This window comes from Sciurus vulgaris (assembly GCF_902686455.1).
Source record: "Sciurus vulgaris genome assembly, chromosome: 6".
In the NCBI taxonomy this organism is placed as follows: Eukaryota; Metazoa; Chordata; class Mammalia; order Rodentia; family Sciuridae; genus Sciurus; species Sciurus vulgaris.
In genome coordinates, this window is record NC_136466.1 from 53,887,388 (window position 1) to 53,914,864 (window position 27,477).

Consider the following 27,477-nt stretch of genomic DNA (forward strand, 5'->3'; position numbering starts at 1 on the left):
GGAACAACAGTCACCAATGAAATATGAATTAAATCATAATAAACTGAGAAATAAAATTTCTCAGCTATTAACATGGCTAAAATTTTAAAAACCAAATATACTAAATGTTGGACAAGATTTAAAGCAACTGAAATTCATGTACCTTGCTAGTAGACATATGAAATGACACATCCCTGTAGGAAAACAGTTATGTGTTATTATTTTATTTTATTTTTTGTGGTTCTGGGAATTGAGCCCTGGGCCTTGCACATGCTAGGCAAGTGATCAACCACTGAGCTACACCCCCTGCCCCAGTTCTGTGTTTTCTTACAAATTTAAATCTACATTTACCATATAATGCCATGATACCATGCAAATGAGAATATATGTCCACACAAAGACTTGTATAAGAGTATTTGTAAGAGCTTTTTTTTGTTTGTTTGTTTGCCACAATAGCCCCAAACTGGAAGCTCCTCAGTGGTCATCAGTCGTGAATAGTTAAATATATTGTGCTGTTCTTCTCAGCAGAAGTTCACTAGATTAGACAAAGGGGAATAGGAAAGAGTGGAATGAATTGGACATAACTTTCCTATGTTCATATATGAATATATGACCAATGAAACTCCACATCATGTACAACTGTAAGACTGGAATCCTAATTAGAATAAATTATACTCCTTCTGTGTATACTATGTCAAAATACACTCTACTGTCTTGTATATCTAAAAAGAACAAATAAAAATATAAAAATATATATTAAATGAGCCTAGAGGGGGAAAAAGTAAAGAACTACTGAGGCATGGAGCAGCATGAATGACTCATGAAAACCTGAGTAAAAGAATTTAAACACGAGTCTATCCTGTGTGGTTCCATTCATGTAAAACTGTATAAAAAATAAAATCTAATTCATAATGACAAAATCAGATAAGTGGTAACCTGAGGTTGTAGATGGGAAGATTAACAAAGGTTGTTTACAGTATTAGCAATGCTGATTGTAGTTGTAGTTATGCAAGTGTGTTGTTGAAATTTAGGTAATTTTACTTTTATCATGGGTATATTATATGCAAATAATGCTTTAGTCCAAGTGGTCTCTTTTCCAGTGGTTATCAAACTGGCTGTACTTTAGAATCATGCATACACTGAGCCTTTTAAAATGCACATTTATCCACTTTATAGCCAAGGAATCAGTCACCATCTGTAGGCCTGCTCATGAGTTTTTGAGACGTTTCGGAGATGATTCTTATTTTCAGCTGGAGTTCAGAAATATTTTTTGATTGCATAACTTTTCATTCTTAGATTCTCAGAACCTAAAAGCCCAGAACCTTCTATGTACCAACGATCATACTTAGTTTTGAGAATGATGAGCAAGAGGGACATGCTCTTTTACAGTGTGCAGTCTGGTGGGAGGATAGATATTGATTAAATAATAACAGATATGTATCTTTAAACCTTAGCAGATGTTGAAGATGTCAGGTATAGAATATTATGATAGTACATGGTAAAAATTGTAAAGTGTTTTCTTGGTCTTACTTCAGAGACGTACTTGAAAAAGTGCTTTTTTGAAAGCATTTGGTATTGCTTAGATTGTATGATTATTCATTTGGATAAAATATTTTGCATGCATACATCTCTTACCAAAGTACTTTTTCTCTCTCATTATTTGCCAGAATTTTGTATTATTTTAAAACATTAAGAAATCTTAAATATTTAACTTCAGTGATAAAACTTTGAAATATCATCAGCAAATATCTATACGTATCTAAGTCTTAGTCTGTGATTATCATTCAGCTATGTACTATCCAACATTTTGTTACTAAAACAAAAACAACCATTTGAAAATGACAATTTGTTCTAGTAGCATTGTTTTGGTAGTAGTGGAAGAGTTACTAATGTTGGTCAAACATGTGTGTTTCCTAAAATATGTTACACATAATACTAATTGTGTTTAATGTTAGTGAAGAGGATTGGGATGGAAATTTTGGTCTCATGTAAGTTTAGGAAATGGCGGGTATAATAAAGTTAATAATGTTAAAGAATGTTTAATATGTCACATTTGAAATCTTTAATGTGACTCTTTGATCATGGAACCCTTTTTCCCTTGGCCTGTATTTTCATGAATATATACCTAAGCAGATTGATAAATCTACAATAGCGTTTAACAAATCATTATGGCATATTTTAAAGATGCACAATAATATTTATGTAAAAACAGCTTCAGACATGATACTGGATCTGTATCTTGTATTTATATATTGAACTTTTGGAAATGAGTTCATGCATAATGAAAAAAATCAGTTCTCCATTCTTGCATCCTTAACTGCTAGAGAAGAGTGAAATTTATATTTCTCTTCTCTTTCAGAACAAAGTAGAAGAGATGATTTAGAAGCTTTAGGTCATATGTTCATGTATTTTCTGAGAGGCAGTCTTCCTTGGCAAGGCTTAAAGGTAATTGTTTTGCATTTCCTTATTAAATTTCATAAAATACTAATTATATATTAAGGTCTATTTTTCCAACATAATAATTTTAAAATTACCACATTCTCAGGATTCTTTTTTTTCATTTTAGGCTGACACATTAAAAGAGAGGTATCAGAAAATTGGAGATACAAAACGAGCTACACCAATAGAAGTGTTATGTGAAAATTTTCCAGGTAAAAATAATGTCAATTGATAAATGTGTTTCTACACAGAAAACCATATTGTTAATTTTGACTGCTTAAGTTTATACATTTTTTTCATGCCTTAAAAAAGATGAGAAATTTGTGATTTAAAAGTTGTCAATAATTGATTCATAGACCACAGGGACAGTTTGTGTATTTGCTTTTGCAAGATGATCTTAATTAAAGAAAATTTCCTCCATTAATATTATTAACTAATGCCAGCTGAAGTAGTATTTTTTTAGTGGCATACTTTTATTAAGTTAAAAATACTTGCTAACTAATGCCAACTATGAAGTTTTAGTGTATGCTGTTAGTTGCATAGTTCTCATGTCAGATTCAAAACTGTTGTTTCAGAGTAGGACTTGGTTTAGTTTTCAAAGTACAGTAAAACCTTACGGACTTTACTAGCTTTAGGTTAATTTTATATTGGAGAGCTATATATATTTATGCAAATACTGTTTTTTCTGGTAGATATATGTCAATTACAATTAAACCAACAAAAATTTAAAGTTTCAAATCAGCTAAGAAATGAGAATAATTTATTAATAATGTATTAAAATACCTACTGTGATTTGTGCAACAATATTAAAAGAATTGAATTTGAAGATACAGGACTAAGTTCCTGTCTCACTTCAGTATTAATTGGTTCTGTACAATGCTGGCATTATTGTGATAATATCAATATAATTTGAGCCTTTTCTTATGCATTTATGAATAATTTATAATTCATTGTCAGCAAACTTTAATTACATTTTTCTTTCTTGCTCTACTCTCTAGAAATGGAAAATTAAGTAAACACTGGTTGAAAGTACTAGCAGTTTAGGTGTAGGCAGATTGGCTGGCTGTCATAAAATTCACAATGGAAAATGGAGGTACTGAAGTAGTTAAGCTAAGTGATCAGTCTAAAAGTGGAATAGTGAGAGTCACTCTGTGATGAAAGTCAGTGGGCACCACTGTTGTTGCCTGTTGAGCTGTGTACCACTCTTTTCCTGACTACCTGTGAATTGTAGCAGAAGAGCAGCTAGGTCTCTATGTCAGAGATAGGAGGAAATTAATATCCCACAATCTCTTACTATAGTCACTTTCTATACTGAGGTGTAATACTTTTTTTTTTTTTTAAACTAATTACTCACCATTTTGCCTGTTGCTTTTCCCACTTCTTTTCCTCTTGGAAAATATGACATGACCTTTAAAAAAATATTTACCTGATACATTTGGAATTTTTATTGATTTGCAGAGATTTGTATATTATTGAATAATCGTTGCTTGTCTGGCCAGAAATTAAGTGAAGACTTACACTCTGCTCTTGTATTTTATTTCTGAGGTGTGTTTTAGCCTTTTAGGAATTTGAATTTCCTATTGGTCAATTTGTGTATGTCACTGATTCTAAAGGAAATCCAGCAGTCTAGTACAAATGCTTTCATATAAATCAGTTCCTACCAGTGTTTTAAATATTTAAATTTATGCTCTGAGTATGATGCTTTATGATTCATAATTATGTATTATTAAGCTGCTAATTTAACATGTATGGTTTAAGATTTCTATTAAAAATATTATAAAGTGGAACTTTTAGTCTTTGCTAATGAAATGAAGCAAAAATAGTACTAAATTAAACTTCTCACTTGTCTTTTGTCCTTATTTCCTTTCTTACTCTTTTTTTTCCCCTTTTTTTGTTGTCGTCAAACTCAGAAAATTTTAAATTGAAATATAATTTTGCTCATTTTCATGTTTTTATGATACAGGGTGCTTGTAAACATTTAAAATAATCTTATTATTAAATATTATATAGAAATGTCAGAATATTTTTTTTTCTTTTCTAGAAGAAATGGCAACATATCTTCGTTATGTAAGAAGGCTAGATTTTTTTGAAAAGCCAGATTATGACTACCTGAGAAAGCTTTTTACTGACTTGTTTGATCGCAAAGGATATATGTTTGATTATGAATATGACTGGATTGGTAAACAGTTGGTGAGTATGCTGTATAGGAAAACATTATTTATAGTATTTATTTTCTTTTTAACAGCAGTGCAAATCCTTCAGTTGAAAAGAGTTGAGAACAGGTATTTTTTAAGAGGATTTATTTTGTTTCCCATTTGGGAACATTTCTTCTGGTGACATTACCTGTTATTCCTTATATTTTCTAGAAGTCCTACATTTGGACTGCCTGCTTTTTAGAATGATGAGTTAGTTTGAACTTTTCATCCCTATTTCGTTCTTAATATCAAGTCTATGTTTTTGTTTTTGTTTTTGCTTTTTCCTTTAATAGTATTGGGGATTGAACCCAGAGGCACTTTATCACTGAGCTATATCCCCAGCTCTTTTTAATTTTTATTTGGAGACAACTTCTGGCTCAGTGGCTCAAGTAGGTCTTGAACTTGCCAAGACTGGCCTCAAATTTGTGATCCTTCTGCCTTAGGCTTCTGAGTTGCTGCAATTATAGGCATATGCTACTGCTGCTGGCTTCAGGTATACTTTTTTGGTATGACATATTTTCGCGGGTTAGCTTACTGTGTAATACTTTGAAATTTAAGAATTTTTGTAAGTCTCATCTCTAAGTCAAACATTGAAAGTAAGTGATTTTGTTAATTTTATTTTTAAAAAACTTATTCTTTAATTTTATTAAAATAGTTTATTCTATTTTTATTTTAAAGATAAATATATTTTCATTTTTGCTGTACAAATGTAACCTAAAAGTAATGACAGCATTGAAGGTCTTTTGTGGATATAAAAATAAATATTTAAAAAAGTATTTAAATGTTTCAAAAACTTTTAAAGTAATAGTTATGTTTTTTTTTGCTTTTTTCCTTGACCCTTTTAAGTGGCTAAAGAAAGGATTTTAAATACGATTTCTAAAGTAGAATATATCAATACCACTTGTTATTATGTTGTAGCCTACTCCAGTGGGAGCAGTTCAGCAAGATCCTGCTCTATCATCAAACAGAGAAGCACATCAACACAGAGATAAGATGCAACAATCCAAAAATCAGGTTTGATGCCCTTTTTAGATATATTTATTATAATTTGTTTCAACATTGAAATGCATACCTTTTTCTTCAATAGATAATACATTATACATAGAAATATTAAAGGTTGATAAATTATTTCTCCTAGTTTTCAGTATTAATTTAGTAATATTAAAATGTTTAATTGTAAATTCCTGATTAGTGGTATAAATTAATATAATGTTGAGCCATATTTGATATTTTATTAGTATAGAAGTATTTTGATATCATACTGGAATGAGTTATAATACCACTTGATCTTTCTAACTGTAGTCTTGTTTAGTTCAATAAATTATTCACTGAGTTTCTGCTGTTTAAAGCACTTTTTGCTTATTTATTTAGAAATGCAGAGGTAAAACAGTACAATTTATAAGAAATGGTGTACTATAATGCACCGATAAAAATATGGAAAAAATTCTAAATTATTTCAAAAACGGTGTTGTAATGAGTGACTAAGAGCAGTATTTAGTTCAGAGCTCAGTCTCTGGTATCAGACCAAAATGGATGTGTCTTGACCCTGGGAAAATTAATTAATCTCTGAAATCTTCATTATCTTCCTCTATAAAATGGAAATAATGATTGTTAATTCCTAGCATATAATACGCTTCCAGTAAATCTCCACCTCTGTGACTGGTATTACTTTTATCATGATTATTGCAATAAATGCACAAATAACTACACTTCAAAGAATAAGTTATATTGTGTGAAATCTATTAACAAAGTGCCATGGAGAGGTATATGAATATGTGAGAATCTCGTGAAGATTTTTATGGAAAATGTGGCTTTTGAGATGGACCTGAAAATGAATGGAATTGTTAAAGGCAAATAATGGAAGGGAATGAAGGCATTTTTAGGCAAGATAACAGTTAAACAAAAAGCAGAGGTTTAAAAATATGAAATTATAGAATTTGAGGAATAGCAAATAACCCGGTTTTTTTAAAACACATTTTTAGTTATAAATGGACACAATACCTTTATTTTTATGAGGTGCTGAAGATAGAACCCAGTGCCCCAGATGTGGTAGGCAAGCACTCTACCACTGAGCTACAACCCCAGCCCCCAAACAGTGCAGTTCAGAGCAGGGAATAAGTTTAAGACAAGGCATGAGTATTGATTGAGAGTGAGGAATTTATATTTTTTGGTAAAGGGAATGGAAAGCTGTTGAAATTCTTGAGCAGTTTTTTCATTTATCTATCTTTGCTGTCTTGGCTTAAAAGTTTTGCTCTCACCTTGAGTTAAGGAGGATTTATAAACTTTTAGTTATAGACCTTTTTGGAGAAAGACAATGTGTTGTTCTTTTTCACTTTTACATCTTTTATCCCATCAAGTTCAAGTGAGGGTTAAAATGAGATGATAATTAAAGGACAGTAACTTTTATTAAAAACTACATAGCAAAATAAAATGCTGTATTTTAGGGGGTGTTTAACAAATTTAAAAGGTAAGTTTTCAATTTGGACATAGAAGAATTGGTACAATAAAAGCTGTCTCATATAAACCAATTCAAATATAGATTTTAATTAGTTGATAAAACCTGAATGCTCTTATGAGATGCTGAATATAGAAAAAAAATTACTCAGAAGTTGAGGCTTAAGCATTTATGTTTTCTAAGCTATAGTTCATTTCTTGAGTGTACTTGAAAGAAGATCAATAATAAATTATTCTCTAAATTTCTCCCCTTGAACTCTTTGGTATTGTAACAAGTGAAACTCCTCATTTATTATTGTATTAAATTATAATTTAAACATTGTAGACTGTTAGCTTTCTATGTATTTCAGACATGTCTTGTTAGATTGTAAGCTCACTGAGGGTGGGAACTATATTTTATATGTGCAGTCCTCATTGCACTAAATGTAGGGAGGTTTTATATATATATATATAAAATGCAGATTATGTATATGAATTTTTGGTAAATCTTTAGGCTTATATGCTGAATTTGAGATCTGAATATACAGATTCTTATTATAGAATATTTGTATATCTAGAAAAAACTTCTTAAAAATCTGTACATCAAAAAATAATTAAAAGTCTTATGAGAAACCCACAGTTCACAATCCCAGAGGAAAAAAAGTTAATTCTTTCAAATGACTGGAACCTTTATAATATCCTCAGATAAATTATTGATAACCTGGAATCAGTTGTTGAAGTTAAGGGATTTTACAATTGTATGTAAAATGTCAGGTACATGTAGTTGTTTATTCTGAGTAAAGTGTGTGTAACTTTTTACTACATTTTTGGAGAATTTTGTGACCCCAGAATGTGCATGTTACCCTAGATATTTGTCTCAATTTTAACATCATTTTCATTTTTTCATATTGTTTAGATTTGACTTCATCTAATTTGTTTCAGTGTAAAATTTAAATCTGTTTAATTCTTGTTATGAATTTAGAGTTGGTTAAATGAAAGGACATTATAGAACCATCATAATTGTTTTGATGACATACTTAATGCCACAGAGTATGTAATTTTGTATTATATAATTTAATTTAGGACTGTGCATGCCAGCACATTTATTTATTCATGTCTTCTACTTGAATTTAACATCTGTCCTCCAAAATGGTTGCTTTGGCCACCCTTTCGCTTGGGCTTCTTCTAGCTTGTTATACTTGGTACTTCATAGCAAGATTCTATTGATTTTGGGTGGAAAAAAAGTGCACAGAAGACTTTAGAATATATGTAATTATGGTAAGGAGCTAGATAGATTTTTTGAAAAGCAGTGGGCACTGAGTTGGAATCCCTGATGTTTTCCTTGCTAGTTTTCTGACCTTCTCAAAGTGTTCAGTGTTTCAACATCTTCATCTGTAAAATGGGGGTGGTGATATCCATCTCAAAATGTGATGGCACATACAAAGTAACTAATGCAGAACCAAATATGTAAGGACTAAAATATTGTAGTCTTGTCCCTCCTTATTCTAGCATTGTTTAATATTTTCCTGAAATATAGAAGTTGACCCCTATTAAGACATTACCCTTAAGTCTACTAGCAGGTTGTTACTAGTCTGTGGTTATTGGCATATAGATTTGCCAGGGGATCTAAAAAGATTAAGAATTTTGGGCCTGTTTCACAGAAGTAGACTCTTTGATCTGAACCATATTAAAATAGATAAGATGAAAAAAGCAAATGGATTCATATATGTAGATTTGTCCCTTAAAAAAAAAGTGTTTTGTTATAATCTCATAGTATTTTATATAGTTCTCCTTATTTTTTAAATAACTTTTCTGTTTTTTCTTGTCATCCATATCAGAAACAGAATACTGAGCAACAAGAAACATTTTTCCAAGACTTCAATTATATTTTTTTTAAAAAATTATTTTTTAGTTGTAGGTGGACACAATACTTTTATTTTTATGTGGTGATGAGGATTGAACCCAGTGTCTATGCATTCTAGGCAAGTGTTCTACCACTGAGCCACAACTGCAGCCCCCAATCACAGTTTTTTTTTTTTTTTTTTTTTAATTTTTTTGCGGTGCTGGGGATTAAACCCAGGGCCTTGTGCTTGCGAGACCAGCACTCTGCCAACTGAACTATACCCCCAGCCCCCCAATTACAGTTTTTAAGAACTATTTTTTACATTGTTAAAAATAACTCCTCATGCTGGGTACAGGAGGCTGAGGCAGGAGGATCATGAGTTCAAAGCCAGCCTCAGCAAAAGTGAGGTGCTAATAAGCAACTCAGTGAGACCCTGTCCCTAAATAAAATACAAAATAGGGCTGGGACTGTGGCTCAGTGGTCAGGTACCCCTGAATTCAATCCCTGGTCCGCCCCACCCTGCCACAAAAAAAGAACCCCAAAAAAAACCCTCCTCATGAGAAAACCAAAGTGGACTTATACCACAAGAAAGTATACTGAATGGCCTTTTGTTGCACTCCTAATTTATTTGGAATGCTTTCTCGGGCATGCTGATTTTACTTCCTTGGTTGTTAAACTTTATTTATAAAGTTAGAGGAGTCTTTGACACCAAAGTCCTCTGACTTCTAAAATGTTATGGTTCTATTTTATTTTTATTGTTGATCATTACACAATTTAGCAATTTAGCTAAAATCTCTCCACATTTCATGTGCAAAGGTAACTGCACTTGATTCAAAATAGTAAGGGTATTTTGAATTTCCTTTTGTACATTTGCTTTATATATTATGAGGATGAGATGTTTAACATATTGGGTTTTTCTTCTTCCATGCATGCCACATGCATTAAATAAATGGCAGTCGGCAGACCACAGGGCAGCTTGGGACTCCCAGCAGGCAAATCCCCACCATTTGAGAGCTCACCTTGCAGCAGACAGACATGGTGGCTCGGTACAGGTATTTTCTGATTTTTGCATGAGTGATTATTCCCCAAATTTATACAACTAACCCTTTTTTGGAACTTGTGGCATGATTTCATATCCTAATGGGAAGCTTGTTGCTGAATTCTATTAATAATTCTTTTCTTTTGTTATTTAACCAAAAAGAACAGAAACAACAAATTAACACAGTGTGGAAAGACCACCAGGGATACTAAGATTTTTGCCTTTTTTCATTTTTTGCAAGTATATGCAATAATATTTAAGTCATACTCATAACAGATTAGAAAAATGAACTATATTTCTTGAAATGTGTTATACTTGATTTTTCAGTAATCTAATTCTTATTGTTTTATGTTATAAAACATTTTTATACCTTTCCCTTTCATTTGTCTCCTTCAGACTTAATTTTTAGATATCTAACTTTTTAAAATCCTTGTATTCAGAATATACATTGTGATTAATTGGTCAAATAAACATGACCCTGATTTTTATAATGGGGCATATTGTTTGTATTTAGAAAAAATAATTTTCATGAAGATTCTTACCCTCAATAAATTGTGTTGATTTTTACACAAATTTAAAGTAGCTCTTTATTTATGATTTGTTCCTTTTCTCTCTCTCTCTTTTTTTTTTTTATACTATTAGGGATAGCTACTGTAGTCTGCCCTCCCATGACCTCTAAATTTTAATCATTTGTGTATATTTTAGAAATAGGAAAAGATGATGGAATATGTCTTTTAAAATGTTGTTTTAAGGTATTCTAAATGCTGGCTTAAAGAATATTGAAACAACAATTGTTAATTCATTTCATTTTAGAATCTTTTTTTGTTGACATATTTCTACTTAAATAATTTTCCATTGTATTTTGTCAATTCTGCATTTTTCTTCATATATATTTAATCAGTTGAATCTATACTCCAAATTTTATTCTTTATTTAAATTCTGAAATCATTTAATGATTAAATCTTACAAGCACTCATGTTTTAGAGCTAATTTTAGAGGTCATTTAAATAACGTAACCAACTATTTTTGTAGCGTATAGAATTTTCATAAGTAGAAGTATTTGAATACTTTTATAAGTCTGGCCTGAAAGACTCAGACAAGCATGCCTGAATTGTAAAACTTTTTAACATCCTCAGTTCATATCATTGGAAAAGTGAATTGAGCAAATTGTGTTTAATTATGTAACAAAAACTGCATCCAGTATGTCTCTATATATGTTTACATGTTTCTGAGTTCCTATGTATGCATTATAGCAAGTGTTTTATTCATTGTTCAGGAGAATCTGCAACAATTAGGGCAGTGTTAGAAATCTTTTCTGCTGCTTCTGTGCTGTTAACACAAATTTATTTTCTTAGTCTCTTCTTACTCTTATATGATTCCCAAAGATGGCTCATTGTATCGCTTTGGATTGTCTTAAGGGTGAATGAATTTGATTATTGGCTCAGTACTTCTTGTTCTGTTTTTTCCCCATGTTTTCACACAGCTATATGTACTTTTCTTGTTTCTCCTCATTTCCCTCTAAAACTTGTCTGCCTGTAGAGATTCCATCTGACCTCATCCAAATATTCAACAACTAATCAATTTACTTCTTAGAATTATAGTAATATACAAAATATGTAGATAAAACAAGAAATTATATTCTATTTTCATTGACTTCATGAATATATTATTAAACTCACCCTAATAATGGACATTAAAGAAGTTGATAAAAATTTACAAACATCCTAAGTAGGATAATGCTTAAGTGTTATTCCAGTGCAAAAATACTGAATTCATTTTTTAATTTATATCCTTCATATTTTTAGAATTATTTGGAGTATTATAATATGATACTTGTATACTTGGACTAGTAAAATTATAAATTAAAACTAATAAGAGGGAAAAAGTACTTAAAATGTAAGCTAATATGGTTGTTACAGTTGAATACTATAGGTGGTCATGAATGAAGGCAGAAAGGGAGGTAATGTCTTCTGTCACTCTGCCTACTAAAGGGAAGAGATAAAAATTTTTATTTTTGGGAATCAAATCCAAGGCTTTTGCACATGCTAGGCAAACACTCTACCACTGAACTTCACTTCCCAGCCCCCACAATACTTTTTACTAGTAAAAAAGTATGAAAGCAATTCGCTTTGAGATTCTTCATGGTCATCAAGAATTGATTTTTCTAGAACTACAGTGGCATTATATGACAACTAAAAAAGTATTCTCAGTAAATACTAAAGGCATACCATATATTTTCTCAAAGTCATTTCAATAAAAAGTAGGTGACTACTCAGTAACAAAATGTGATACAGATTCAAGATACTCAGAAGCAGGATTAGCAATTAGAAATGAAATGAGCCATTCTGAGTCTGTGAGTTTCGTCTCTCATCACTACACTTTATTCCATAGGACTGATCATTGTCAGTGCCACAATGTGAAGTATTTCAGGCTGTTCAGAGTTAAATCTGAACAGGCTATTCAGACTGTTCAGGGTGTTCAGGTTGAAATTTCTCATAATTTTTGACCTACCAAAAGATCTGCAGGTGTTTGTTATTTCAGATGTGTTTCAATAGAAACTAAGGAGCAGAGTCTAAACATGAAATCCCTGCCTTTCCAGAATTATATGACAGACCAGGCATGCAAGTTACCATGTTGATGACACTGTGGTTAAAAGCACAGTGACTGGGGTCAGATTTGATTCAAATTCTCTGTCTCAAATATCAGTAAAAGGAGGATGTTTAATAATATATCTGTATCTACCTCATGGTTTTATTGTTAAAATGTTATTTTAAAAAGTATTTAGCATGGAGGCTGGGACTTAGTAGTAGATAAATAGAATCTATTGTTTTTATAAAGTAAGAAACGACTAGTATTTTTATGCCTTTCTGGGAGGTGAAGTATAGAGAGGCTCAGCCAAATGGAATTTTTTAAATTGTTTTCTTAGTGAAATCATATTAATTCACAGTTGTAACTTTGAAATGGACCTACTAAAGAGACTAAGAATAATATTCAAATGTCTAAAGATTTTATTTTGAATCTATTCGTGGTCTATGTGTGTTTTAGAAAACCCCTAGGAAAATCAATTGATTATGCCATCTGTGTTCCCCTCATTAGTAATGAGTATGGCTGAGAAACAGACTCGTCACATTCAGTTTTTTTATCCTTATTCAGAAAAAATCTCTAAAAATGATTACTAGGTGTTAGGCACTGCTCTAGGCTCTTTCCTGAAAGGAAGAACACAAAGATACAATACCTATCTCCATGGAGGTTTGAGTCAGTAGAGGAGGGTAATAAAAGGGCTGTGTAATAAGTAGAGATGGCACAAAGTGCTAGAAACATATGTAGGAAAAGCACCTAACCTGCATTTAGTGGGTCAAAATTTCCCAGAAAAAGTGATTGCTAGATAAATTGAGACCTAAAGAACTGGCAGGAGTTAATCAGCTGAAGAAGGTAGAAGGGTTCAGGAGACACATGTACCAACTAGCCTGAGAAGACAACATGCATAAGTCATGGAGGACAGAGACACATTGAGTAAGTGAATTCATTTTGGTGCCCATTGAGAAATGAGAGAGGTAGGCAGGAAGTAAATCATGAAGGCTCTAATTGTCTTATTAAATTTGGACTTTATTCCTAAGATATTGAGTAGCTGAGGAACTTGGTAGGGGACTAACTTGTCTGGAGTAGTGTTTTCTAAAGACTACTTTAACTAAAGACTTAATTGAAGGAAGAGAAATCTGAACTACAGCTATCAAAAGTCTGTAGCTGAGGAACAATGGTAAGGGAGATGAAGAGAAATGAGAGTGCTTGAAAAATAATTAGAAAGTAGAGTTTAGTTGGGTATGGGTGCTGAGGGGAAAGGATGAGTTCAATTATTCTCTTTTTAATATGTTTCTACATATTCTGACAAATCAGATCTCTAAAATTGTTTTAAATATATTCCACTAGAAGTAGATAATGGTAGTCTCTAATTCCATTGTAGCTGTTCTTTTCACTATAGCACAGTGCCATTGAACTCAGTGTTGCCTGATAATCTGATCCTATAAAGCTGAGAGGCAGGAAACTGAGCAGAGGGAAGAAGATATATATGTTAAGGACACTACTGTACTGAAAAACCATGTTACATAGTAAGTAGTGTACCTCATGATAGTTTGGAAATCTCTTGTTTGAAAGTCTTTAGTTTGAATCTAAGGAATGATAGGATTTGGAGCTATTGGGGGGAAGAAAGGAGTACAATCAAATGGTGCAAAAGACATTGTGCGGTCAGGCGCTATTAAGGAAAATAAAGGATAACATTAATTGTAATAAGTAGTCTGATATTTTTGCAGTATAGCATCAGAAATATAAATACAAATGATGATAACAGGAAAAGAATTGGAAAAATGTATCTTGTAGTTGTGAGAAAACATACATGATGAAATGTCAGGAGTAATATTTGCCATATCTCACTCAGTTCTCATTAAACACTAATTCTGAATGCTGACCTTTCTAAAACATTTCTAAACTTGGGTTTCAGCTGTCTCTATAAAATCTTGGAAAATATAGAGTTTCTAACAAGGAACAAAATTGAGTGATTATTATAATCACATAGTTTTTTGGGATACTGAAATTGCAAGAGAGGTAATGAAGGAGTGCAGTCACTTGTGTAGTCACCTGAAGGCAGGTGTAAATATTTTCCAGTTTATCTCCTTTAGTTTAGCTTAGGAAATTCATTTTCAGTTATCATTGGGGCAAGGTATTAACTTATTCTGATATTCTTTTATAATAACATTTAAAGCACTATCTTTAAATGTTATTATGAATGTTATTTAAATGTTATTTAAGACTTGAATGCTCAAAGAAATTTGTGCTCTAATTAATACCTTTGTAAGTAAAAGTTAAATTGAAAATCTGTTTTGGTGACTTTTTGTTGAAAGTCCATGAAAATGTCCCTATACTCAAGGATTGTCTGTTGGAATATAAAGAATATCAGTTGTAGCTCTGGCTACAGTTTTTAAGACTATGTAAGAAAGTTGGTTTCAAGTAATAACGTGTATCCTTGAACAAGTCCAGCAAACTCTTTGACATATGTCAATTTTTAGTGTGCTTTTAAAAATAGATGCTTTTTAGAAAAAGCTGAGTGCACAAGTAAAACATGTAGTGTTTTAGTATTTCTAATATTTTTATTGATAGATTTGAGGTCTGGTTAATTAGTAGATTATGTTGAGCTTCTGTGTACTTGGTAATCACGTTTATAAGAAACTAAATAGAAATTAGGAAAATAGAAGTACAGTTTGTATAATTCATTGTATTTGGAAAGTATAGCTGGGAATGTAGCTCAGTGGTAGAGTTGTGCATGAGGCCTTGGGTTCATTCTCAGTCCTAGGTGGGGAGGAAGATTAATATTTGAAAAGTATATTAATTTGCTTTTAAAAATCATTGACTATAAATATGTTGTGACATATAGAGGTACATAACATTAAATGGAAGGGAAAGTGGTGTTGAGATCAGAGAAGTTAGGCAAGTATCTTGTCATGAGGGACTTTGTCAATTGAGGAAGAGTATAGATTTTTATTCTAAGTGAAATGGGAAAACAATTTCACTTAGAAAAAGTTGGAGGGTTTTAAGCAGGGACTATACCCAGTTGGTGTCTTAAAAGGAGCACTGTGGTTGCTCTGTGAATAATACATTTTACTTGGGGTACAAGTAAAATCAGAAGACCAGTTAATAGGCTTTTTTACTCTTTTTTTTATCAGAGAACATATGGTGGCTTATTGTAATAGAACTGAGGAGAACTGATTAGGTATGGGATATGTTTGGGGAAGATTTAACAGGACCTATGAATTAGATGTGGGGTTTAATTCAAAGAGGAATCACTATGATTCCTACATTTGGGGCTTGAACAACTATGAAGATGAGTGGTGTTACCATTTCTTTAAATGGTCAGTAGGTGATGGAGACCTGAGCATGATTACAGATTGAAGTGAAGGCTCCATCAGAAGGAACAATATGAAAAATTTCAAGGAAAGTAACTCCTGAGGTAGCAATGCAGCAAAGACAAGGGGTATACAAGAAGGAACTGATTGAGACTTTAGTGGAGGAGTTAGCTTTTAAAACCAGGAAGAGGGAGATAGAAGACAAATTTTAAGATGGAAGGGAAGTAAGTTGAAGATGCAAGTAGTATGACTTTATTTTCAATAAAATGCTAAACTTATTACTATATTCAGTTATGAACAGCTTCCTACTAATTGTTTTGTACTCTTCCTATTAACTTTCTAATTTGAGTATTTTAACCTTTACTTAGTGTATATATGTACGTGATATATATGTATATATTTTTTCCTTTTTTTTTTTTTTTTTTAATAGGTTGTAAGTTCCACAAATGGAGAGTTAAACACAGATGACCCTACTGCAGGACGTTCAAATGCACCCATCACAGCCCCTACAGAGGTAGAAGTGATGGATGAAACCAAGTATGTATTCATTTTGCTTGTTTTTAGTAACTTTGTTTCTTACACTCTGCATGTTTGCGATTTATAGTCATATACAATTATTTCAGAGAGAATTTTTCAGGGAATAAATGCATGCAAAATAAGTGGTATACTTAATTATTTTAATCACTAAATTTAAAATAGTGTTATTTCAGTAAATAATTAATAATAAATATTTTAAGAACTGTATCATTCTTATTTATAAGTAATAATATATTTTTAGTTTATTAATATTTAGGAGTATTGCATGAAAGTTATTCCTGTATTATTGATTATATTTTTCTATAAGCTTAAGAATCAATTTCTTTCTAGAATGTTGCATGCTTTACTATTAGTTTAAAAAATATAAACGATAATAATGCTGCTTGGAAAAATTAAGCATGAAAAAATAATGTGATCATTTCACTGTGGGCTATTTCTGATGATCTCTTTCTCTTTCTCTCTCTCTCTGTCTCTCTTGTATTTTTTTTTTATTTTATTTTATTTTTTTTGTGTGTGTGGATATAGCTGCCAGAAAGTGTTGAACATGTGGTGAGTTTTCAAGTGTAGGCAGGCAGAAATAGCTCCATTGACTATAATTCCAAAGATTTAGCACTGCTTTTTTTTTTTTTTTTAAACAAACCTTTTAACCTAGAAACTACAATTGGTAAAAGTTACTTGAAATTCATATTTGCTGTCATTACCATCAGCTCTTTAAAGGCAAGAAATAATTGAGGAGCTTTTTTGCCTACTACAACTGTCTTCTGTCAAGTGACATTAATTTTGGGACACTTTTTAATTGCATAAATGGTATGTGAATGCTGCTTTTGCTTATGCATTCGTTTTCTAACACTGGGTTTTTGTTACTTTAAATAGATAGGTTTTTGAGTTAAGCTTTCTTTTTTTCCTGTTTGTCATTATTAAATATGCATAGCAGATCCCCCTCCCCCCATAGCATCACTAAAACAGTATTTCACCTACTAACCAATTATTGTCATTGCATACCATATTGGTAAATTTCTTCTTAAGCTGTTGCAACAGAGTAATTTAGAAATCCTCTAAATAGTTCTAATAATCACTGATATTATGAAAAGCAATATTTTTACTAGTAGAAACTATTGAATTTAAATTACTTTCTGACATTTGCTTTTAGTTGCAATACTGTGCTTAAAATGCTTTTCTCATTTTCAGGATTAATTTTGACTCAGCATGGAGTGAATAAAAGAAGTTGCTTAGGGTAGTGGATTTTGAAGCATTTTACTCATTCAACTCTTTTTAATTATGTCCAAGCATTATATAATTTATTTAAAAATGCTCATTTGCTGACTGCAAAATGAGACCACTTTTGTGAATATTTCTTTTTAAAGAACAGTTTAGTTTCCATTTTAATTAGTTTTGACTCTAGAATTTATGGACAGTGTGACTAAACGTAAAATTATTCCAAGTTATAATTAGTCAGCTATTTATTTGTGTTTTTAAATAAAAAATAAAAATAGCGGCTTATGTTTGTGAATTTTAGGTACCACCCTAAGGATAGCTATGAAAGTGTAGTGACAGTGTGGCAGGTTAGAATGTATCTATTCTTCGCAGTTAAACATGGACGGTAGAATCCTGTTTTCACCACTTGTTACATTCTTCAAGTTTGTTTCTTTTTCTGTAAAGTGATGCTGATAATATCTACCTTATAAGTTATTGAGAAAATTAAATGTGATAAATCTCTGGTGTTTTGTTTGGCGCATGGCAGGTACTCAATAGCTGTTGTCATCCCTATTTCTTCATTATCAGCTTCCAGTGGCCTTTGAAATCTGTGTTCTTTCCAGGCTTGTGCTTGTTTCTTCAGTGTCCTAGAATATTACTTCCACTCCCACTCTCTTCTCTGAAACTGGCAATTCTGTGATCATATCCTTCTAGAGACCTGCTCTTAATCAAATCTGTTACATTTATCTGTTTGTTCATTCAATAGTTATACTATTAAATTTCAGAAATATCTGATACTGGTTTTGCTTTTAAGAAGGTTACAACTAGCAGAAAAGATTGTAGTTGTTTAAAGATTTATCAGTATGTTATCTATATTATGAAAAAAGTATTAAAATCTTAAAATTTGTAAAGAAAATACTACTTCCTGACTTGGATAATGAGAGAATGCTTTATGAAGGTGGCTTTGAAGAATGGTGTAGTAATTTATTCAGTTGGGATGGGTGTGGGGTTTGTGTTTATAGGTTCAGATCTCTTTTTGTAGGCTTTGGAGGACGAGAATGAAGAAAATGATGGGAAGGCTATTCCTGAAGGAACTATTCTCAGTTGCTTGGAGCATCAGGTCCAGATTTTTTGGCATAACACCAAAGCCCTTCTCAAATTTCATAATCTGGTCCTTGACTATATTTCCCTTCCCATTTTTCATTCTAAGGTCTATGTTCCATCAGTTTGTTAAGTCTGCCTTTGTTATGTTATTTTCTTTATGTATCTTTCACTTTCAAGAATTTCATGAAAACAAGACTTTTTTCATCTTCACATCCCCAGTAGTCAAAAACAGTACATCTCAGTACATTATTAGTACATAATTGACTAAGTATGTGATATACCAATGTGATGGAATGCCATCCAACAATATAAAGAAATGAAATTGAAAACATGTTAAGTGTAAGAAACCAGACAAGAGGCCACATATTATGTGATACTGTTTAAGTATACTCTCCAGAATAGGCAAATATGCAGACAGGTACAGGAAATAGATTAGTGGTTGCCTAAGGCAGGGAAGAGGTGGATGGGATTGATTGGTAATAGATAATGGGACTTCTTTATGGGATGATGAAAATGTTATCAACTTAGATGGTGGTGATGACTGTACAACTGTGAATGTACTGTACAGTATTGCATTGTACACTCTAAAGGGTGAATTTTATGATATATGAATTATACTCTAATAAAATTGTTAAGGGGAAAAAAAAGATAGCAACCCATGATTTCAGTGAAAGTTTATCTAGCTGGATTCCAGGAATCCTCAGAACTTTTTTGCCTCTTCACTAAAAACTCTTTGAATGCAAGGTTTTGTTTTTCCTTTAATCAGGCTAATTCTTAACATCTCCATAAGTTCCTTAATAAGTTCCTTATACCCTCATTGTCTGTGATTAAGAAAGCATAAGAATAATTTTCCTTTTGTAGATTGCATCATATGACTGTCTTCCTTCTGTTTTCATTTTGCAGAGAACCTGCTAGGAACCTGCCTAGAATTCTGTTTCAGAATTTGTTTCCTTTTCTGATTGGCAGATTCTTTTGCCTCGTCCCATTATTTAAAATGTATTCTCTGTTGGACATTTTAGCACAAATAATTTCCCAATGACAGAAAATATTCCGTCCCCTCATGTATAAGATGGCTTTTTAGTAATGAGATTTGGCCTTATTTGTTTTAGTTGAGAATTTTGTTTCAAGGTCCTACAAATGATAGCATGCTCATCATTCCTTGCAGAACTTTAGGAGAACAAGATTTCCTTTAATTTAGTTATTACTTTTTAAGTAGTAGGATAGCATCTGTTTTTGTTTTTTCTCTTCTTTTCCCCCTACTAACATGTACCAAATAGATTATTGTTTGATAATAGATTATGATGATATGTCAAGGCTTACATATCTCCAGAGAGAGACAGGAAGCACATCACTGACTTTCATACAGTATTTTCAACCCTAGCTTTGCATTATAATCACCTGGGAAATTTGAAAATATACTTAGGTTATACATTCAGAGTTTCTGACTTAACTAGTTCATCTGTGGTGAAACCTGATTTCAATATTTTTCAAAAGTTTCCAGAGTGATTCTAAGGAACAACTGGGTTGAGTACCATTCATTTAATGCAAGGCATTGTAGGATTCACACTATAAGGGAGGGACAAAATGTTACTGAAATTCAGGGACCAGAGCATGTACTTCTAGCTGGGAAGATCAGAGAAGTCTACATGGGTAAGAATGCTTTTGCAGTAGTTCTGAAATATGAGCATAATTGACAAGGGGAATTAGTGAAAGGAGTCAGAGGGAAGGGGTTGAGCAGTGATGTGGAGCAAGGAAAAAATGAAGCAAGTTTGAGGAGTAACCCATGTAAGTATTGAGACTGTAAAAACATGAATGGAAACTACAACCAGCTATATGCCCAGTCCCAAAGGGCGGTGTTAGTCAGGGAAAGAAATTTGGACATTATTTTTCTCAGTCCAAGAAAGCAAGTTGTGATTTAAAGATAAGAAACAGTATGATCGGGTTGGACCTTAGGAAAATTAATCTGGCAGCAGTTATGAGCCTTTGTCACTTCTAGGTTTCATCAAGTTGCAGAAAGTGACTCAAAATACAAACTAAGTTTTCCTGGTGAAAGTCGATAGATAGTTTATTTTTTGGGTCAGTAGTCTCTAATGATTAAACTGTTGTTTAATAATTTTATTCGGATGCCAGGTGTGGTGACTTATGCCTGTAATTCCAGTGACTAGGGAGGTGAGGCAGGAGGATCACAAGTTTGAGGCCAGCCTTGGCAACTTAGTAAGACCCTGTCTCAAAATATAAAAAGTGCTGGGGATGTAGTTCAGTGGTAAAGCGCTCATGGGTTCAGTTTGTTTTAGGATGATGGTCTGGGTCCATTTAGTTCCTAAGTATTCAGGACTTTGAAAATTTTAAAGACTTAAAATTATAAAGATTAACAAAACATGTTTCCTCAAAAAATCATCTTAATAAGAAAGAGAAAGGCATTAAAATTATGGTACAAAATAATAGTGTGTAACTTGTTTTAGAGGGTAAAAGAATTTTAGGTGCAAGGAAGGGCATATGTAGAGATAAGGGAATATAAAAGACCATATGGTGTGTTCTAGGAATAGCAAATAAATGTTTACTTTTAGTTCCCTTCCTTTTTCTGTTCCTTCTTCCCTGCTTAGTGCAACATGTGATTGGGAAGAGAGTGGACATAGACTGGAAGCCAAATTTGAAGAGCATTGCGGACTTAATTCCTTAGCCAATGGAGAACAATTGATGAGATTTAAGAGGAAAAGGACATGATTGTATTTATGATTGGCATTGTATTTATGAATGGCAGATCTGTGAATAGACTGGAAATTCCATTAAAGACTAAGCAATCATAGAGACTGAATGAAAATTTCTGAATTAAAATAGCATGAGAAGATGGGAAAATGTTTGCAAGTCTTCCAGTCTGAGACTTGCATGCGGATAGAGAGGAAAAAGGTTGGAGATGCGGATAGGCCTACATGTTCCTACCTGGAGTAGTTATGTGGATGGTCTTCCTGTCTTCCTGTCTGTACTCTTCTTGTTTATCTGAACAGCTCCTCATTTTTAAAAATCAAGAGATCCAAAGTTAGAAGTATTATATTTTAGATATTACTTTTAAGGGAAAAAAAATCCTTTGTACAAGAATTAAAGATTAGATGTTATAAAATATTTTCTGTATACTCATCAACCCAGGTCAGGAGAAACTAGATTCTGAAGTCCTAAGTGGGTTGGTTCTGGGAAGTACAATTAGTCTTGGCTTAAGAATGAGTTGGTGAGTTGTTGTGGAAAGGTAAGTAAGAACTTCTGATAGGAAATCATTTCAGTTTTGGGGTAGATTTGAGAGAAGTAAGTGTATTAAATAGATCCAGGAAAATAAAGCAAATTCTAGATGAAGAGAAAGATAATGAATAGAGGAGAAATGGTGGTACACTATCAATAGCAAAGCCTTGGCCCTTGCTATCTGTGTTTCCTGCAAAGTTCGGGACTTTGATCCATTATGATTCTTGTATCTTAACAGCATTTAATGAAACAACCTTAGAATTCATCAGAAGAAGAACTTAATATTTATTTCCAAAAGATTTGGGAGTAGAGATGGAGCTTTAAACTTTAGATTAGCTACTGAAAGATGTCAGAGAATGATCCTTCCTTGGGAAAACATGTTGGCTCAGTGAAACAACATAAGGAATAAGAAAGAGAGGGGAGAAGGCAGCATTAACAAGAACATGATTTTAATGTTTGGTAAGTTTAATCAGTTTCCTCAGGTTAGTTGCCAATACCTGAAGAAATCCCAAGTGAGTATGAACTAATGAGTAAGAAAATTAAAGCCGCAAAGAGAAAATATATTTAAAATGTCTTACTTTTTTCCCCAGTTCTGAGAGCTTTTTAATAGAAATCAGTTTTTATTATAAGTGTGGATAATTTTCTAAGATCAGATAACTGAATTTATTGATAAAATAATTTGCTCTTATTATCTATGAGAACTGTTGTATGTGCTACTTCCTGGAATCCTTGCTGTTATTATAGTAGTTATTCATATTAACTGGTGTCCACACACAGCTTTCAACCATACCAAGGGCTAAAATTACTTTGATTGTTTTTACATATTTGTCTGTGTCATGTAAGTTGAAGGCTTGGGTCTATATAGAAACCTCAGTGCTCAGCCTATAGCATCCAGACTGAGGCTCTTTTGGAAATGGACAAATAGGAGAAGTGACCCTGCTGTTACATTTAGAAAGCAGTGCTTCTTAACCTTGGAATTGAGACTCCTTTAGGAATCTACTGCAAACTATTTTTCTCCAAAGCAGAATAATGCAGGCACTACAATATATGCATTTTATAAGGCTTTACTAGAGTTTGTGGTCCATGGCTATGAGCTGTAAAGTTAGAATATGCTTTAGAAATTGGAGTAAATTCTAGAAATTAGTTGCACATAGGCCACAAATCATTCATTTATTTAGTAATTATTAAATGAGTGTCAACTTTATTCTAATTTGTTGTAATATATGTGAGCAAGCCCTTAGAAATATTAAATTCTAATGTGAAGGAATATTATGAATAAATCTCTAATTAGTAAGTAATTAGAGGAAAATAAAACAGTGATGTTATAGAGTGACTATATGAAAGTAGTAGTTTCTGATTACTCAAGAGACAATTGAGGTGAGACCTAATTTATTAACCACTAAGACTATAAATCATCTGTTTTGGAAATGAAGTGATTTTTGAGAAATTAGCCCCAGAATAAAACACCAGTTTTCTCCTTAACTTGCGTAATTGTGTATTTGAGAACTGTATGCATGTTGGATGCATTCATATCACATAAAGCAATGCTGCCCTCTGCTGGTAGTACTCTTAATAGCAGGGTAGCCCTTTGCAAATGTATTTTGTGGGATATCTTTCTGAAAAATGGAAGTCTTTGTTTAGGTTGTTTTTGTACTTAAAGGACTACCATTAGAATTCATCTGTGAATCATATTTAGTCTTAAATGCTTGGATGGTTTTCTGTACTTGATAATCAAGTGCAAGTACTTATGCTATTGAAAAAGGTTTACTTAAGAAATGGGATGAACCTGGCTCAAAAACAATACTGTAAAAATAAACTAGGCAATGTGAATCATAAATGCAAGTGTGAAAAGTATGGTACTTGAGCTTGTTCCTCAAAACTTGTATTTCATTAAATTTCCTATTCTAAAAGGTTTATATAACTTAAAGTATTTTTTTAATAGAAAATTTTGAAAAGAATGTACTTTGGGATTTGAAAGGACAAATAATAGTATTTAGGAACAATGATCATTATTAAAATAACTTTGTATTAAATAATGATTTTCCAATGAAGTATGACCAGATTCTTAAATGTAATATTTTCAGTGTTTGGCCTTTCTGCTAAATACCATTTTTTTTCCATGTTTTGCTTTCTACCATATGGACATTTTCTGACTATTTTCTAAGTCTTTTATTGAAAGATTTATTTTAGAGTAATGATTTTCATCTCATAAAATAATTTGGCTTTAATGTTTTATTTTGCTTTATATTTAGAAAATTTATATAACAGATTTGAGGAAGCACTAGATAGCTAATGTTAAAAAAAAAATTTTTTTTGACTTTTTTTCCTAAATCCAGGAAAAAATCTTCTGGTACCTTTTTTCCAGCTGGGTAATTCATTGCAGTTTTTTTTGTGGTAGTCACCTCAGTGAGGTAAAATTCATAAAGATTCATAATTATACATATTTCTCATTGAATCTTTGTAAGTTGGTAGCATGATTCTGAATTACTTATGTTCTGTGGTCTAGTCATTATGTACTATTTTGGTATACTTTGAAAAAAATGCCATTGTGTAATTTGGTTTCCAATGTCCCATAGAAATTAACAATCATGGCATATATTCTAGTAAATGACTTGAAATTATTTTAAACTAATGTTTATAGAGAGATTGTGTTAGCATCTATTTTATTGAAAGATATATCTAACAATTATACTATCTTTTATAATCTTTTGCTGGATAGGATACTTGAAGTGCATAATGTCTATCCTCAGTTTATAGATATTGAATTAATATTCTTTTAGAATGTAAGTTGATAAGAATTACTGGAATGTTTTCATAAGATCATATTTTCTTTGAATCACGATCTTTGAATTGACAGATTTTGGTGATGGAATCACCATGTACTTAAATATGCCTTACTTTTTTCAAAACTATGATGCACACACTAGACATCACTGGAAAATCCAAAGATAGCTGGCCATTCATACCTATATCAATAATAAACTTAACCCCAGGAATTAAAGGTGACTTTAAAAGGGTTAAAAAAAAAAAAACAAAAATAGTGCCTCACTGTATGTGATGGGTTATTGTGGTAGACAGACTTTCTTTCAAGGGATATTCTTGGGATGTTTCTTGGGGTATTCTGGTAGATTGACTTTCTTTCAAGTGCAAGGAGGAAAAAGCCATACCTTCATACCTGTGTTTGAAAAACTGCCAGGTTTTTAGGTTGTGTGTGTGTTTGTGTATGGTTTTCATTTTTAATTTTTGGATGAATGCTGATCAGTGATTCTCATTTAATTTTTATTTTATACCAGCCTCAGCATTGTTCTACAGCAGCCATAATGTATTTGCATCTTCTCATGACTAAGTTTAAATAATTATCTCAAGGATCATATCTAGACTGTTCCCCAAGGAATAAAAAAATCAAGACTATATTATTTTAAGTATGTACAAACTGAATTACAAACGGCATCACCTTGATTATGCTATTTTAAATGTTAAGTATAATTTTGCTTTAATAACTTAGGATATGCTTGACATTCTTCTTTAACCATTAAAGAATTAAAAAGTTGGACTGGGGTTGTAGCTCAGTGGTAGAGTGCTTGCCTAGCATGTGTGAGGCACTGGGTTCAATTCTCAGCACTGCATATAAATAAATAAAATAAAGGTTCGTTGACAACTAAAAAAGAAAAAAGAAAAAGTACCAGGCTTTACATTCTATTTAATCTATTTTCTCTCTTCCAGTTTTTAAATATGATGGGAAATATTGATACATGGATTTTGACTTCCTCTTTGTATCTTTGGAATCTGAACTGATTTCTAGTGAAAATGAAATCCCCAGTATTAGGATCATTATTGCCTTTGTAATAGTGGTGTCAGCAATCATGTATAAATACCAAAGAGAAAGGGAGAGACCTCTTAGGATGAACTTCATAAAAATGTGCCATTGTCAGAGATTATTGATCATTCTAAATAACATGTCCTGGGTCAGTGGAGATTCAGAATACCATCGCTTCTCATTTCTTGAACCAGAGCCATTTGAATTAAGTGCCTCTGTTTTATGTTACACAGAATGTCTTGCTATAACTAAAAGGCATGTTGATGAGACACAAGAGTAATAACTGCCATAGTTTCACTAATATATGTGCTTCACTGGTGTGTTCACTTTCACTAGCCTGTTGCTTTTTATGACCACTTAAGATGATGTTATATATTCAACCTTTGACAATTTTAGTACTTTTATAATAAAAGACTATTTCCTTTATCTGCAGGTGCTGCTGTTTTTTCAAAAGAAGGAAAAGGAAAACCATACAACGCCACAAATGACTCTGGACACAGACAGATCATGGGGAGTTACTTACATGTTCATCTGCTGTCTTGTGATTAAAATCATCTCTGTAGTGACCACATATATTTTCAAGGACTCACTCTTAGAAACAAAAATGTCATACTTTCATACTTCGTTTTGTGGTTGTCTTACATTCATATTTTTTTCTAATTTAACTTTTATGGAAGCTTTAAAGTTTTGTCAAAACATGAGTGCTTTGCCCATCAATGAATAGAATGGACCAATGAGGTGGCTTTAATGAATACAGTTCTATAGGACATTTTTCAGAAGCTTTTCTCCTGTTGTAGAGAACAGAACAGTATCTTAAGTGTCAGACAGTTATATGCCTAATTTGATTTTTTATATATTCTGTAAGAGCATAATCAAACAGGAATTTTCTTCCCAGTGGATAATGCAACAGAGAAAACAGAGTTGCCCAAATGTCTTTTTAAAAAAATTATTCCTTGAGAAGTTCATTTTTTGTAACATCTGCATTGATTTCAGTATTACTGATGGTACTGTTATTCATGGATCATATTAACATTCTCTGTGAAATCATGGTACAGTCACTGCCCAGAGGTACTGAGGAAAAAGCTCTATGAGTTCAGCAGATGGTTTGGTAAAATGAATCACAATAAGTGCGGGAAATATGAGCTTTGCTTTTGTTGCACCACTATGTGATAAGTACAGTGTTGTAGGAGTGGCAAAAGCGCTTATTTTTTAAAAATGCAAAATATTTGTATAATGTAACTTTATGCTTCCAGATAATAATGTATGTTAGATAGCAAGAAATGAATGCTTTGAAAAGTGACATATGTTGGAGATTTTTTTTTTTTTTTAAATACACTAAGGAAAAGAAATAAATGTGAACCTCGTTGCAATGTGTAAGGTTGAACCTAAGGAGACCCACTGAAACCTACTGCTGAATGACTACATTTTCCCTTAAGCAGAAAACGTTGGATGTGCCATGCAATGGTGTCTTATTATTTTGCTCTTTGATTTAAAAAAAAAAAAAAAAAAAAAAGACCCCCAGCAATAAAAACTGGGTCACTCTTTTTCCCTCTGTGCACATTAGTCTCTTGTATTCAACTTTGCTAGTTCTTGGAATTTTCCTACCCTTTAGTATAATTTTGGTGATTGGAAAATATTTTGGAAGGATGAGTCAGGTGCTTTGCCTCCATAGTCTTTTGAAGTGCCTGCATATGAACAAAGTAACAATTCTGTAAAAAAAGAAGCCCATTCCATTCTTCAAGTATGCTTTGTTTTAAGCCATAAGGACACAG

The 27,477-nt window shown here is 32.2% G+C and overlaps 1 protein-coding gene across 16 annotated transcripts in view; it reads left to right on the forward strand.

Moving 5' to 3' along the window:
• The window catches only part of CSNK1G3 (casein kinase 1 gamma 3), a 72,704-nt gene extending 45,436 nt beyond the window's left edge, over window positions 1–27,268 (forward strand). For 4 of the 16 annotated variants that reach the window (XM_079145800.1, XM_079145805.1, XM_079145807.1 and 1 more), the window contains 8 exons: window positions 2,339–2,424; window positions 2,546–2,630; window positions 4,460–4,608; window positions 5,532–5,627; window positions 9,846–9,941; window positions 16,253–16,359; window positions 16,885–16,908; window positions 26,139–27,268. In XM_079145800.1, coding sequence (XP_079001926.1) covers window positions 2,339–2,424; window positions 2,546–2,630; window positions 4,460–4,608; window positions 5,532–5,627; window positions 9,846–9,941; window positions 16,253–16,359; window positions 16,885–16,908; window positions 26,139–26,193 — 698 coding nt within the window. In that variant the 3' untranslated portion in view covers window positions 26,194–27,268. Of the gene's footprint in view, window positions 1–2,338; window positions 2,425–2,545; window positions 2,631–4,459; window positions 4,609–5,531; window positions 5,628–9,845; window positions 9,942–16,252; window positions 16,364–16,884; window positions 16,909–25,181; window positions 25,311–26,118 lie in introns of all 16 variants that reach the window. The other 12 variants (XR_013764790.1, XM_079145811.1, XM_079145809.1 and 9 more) reach the window with 12 other exon arrangements.
• The last annotated feature ends 209 nt before the right edge of the window (window positions 27,269–27,477 follow it).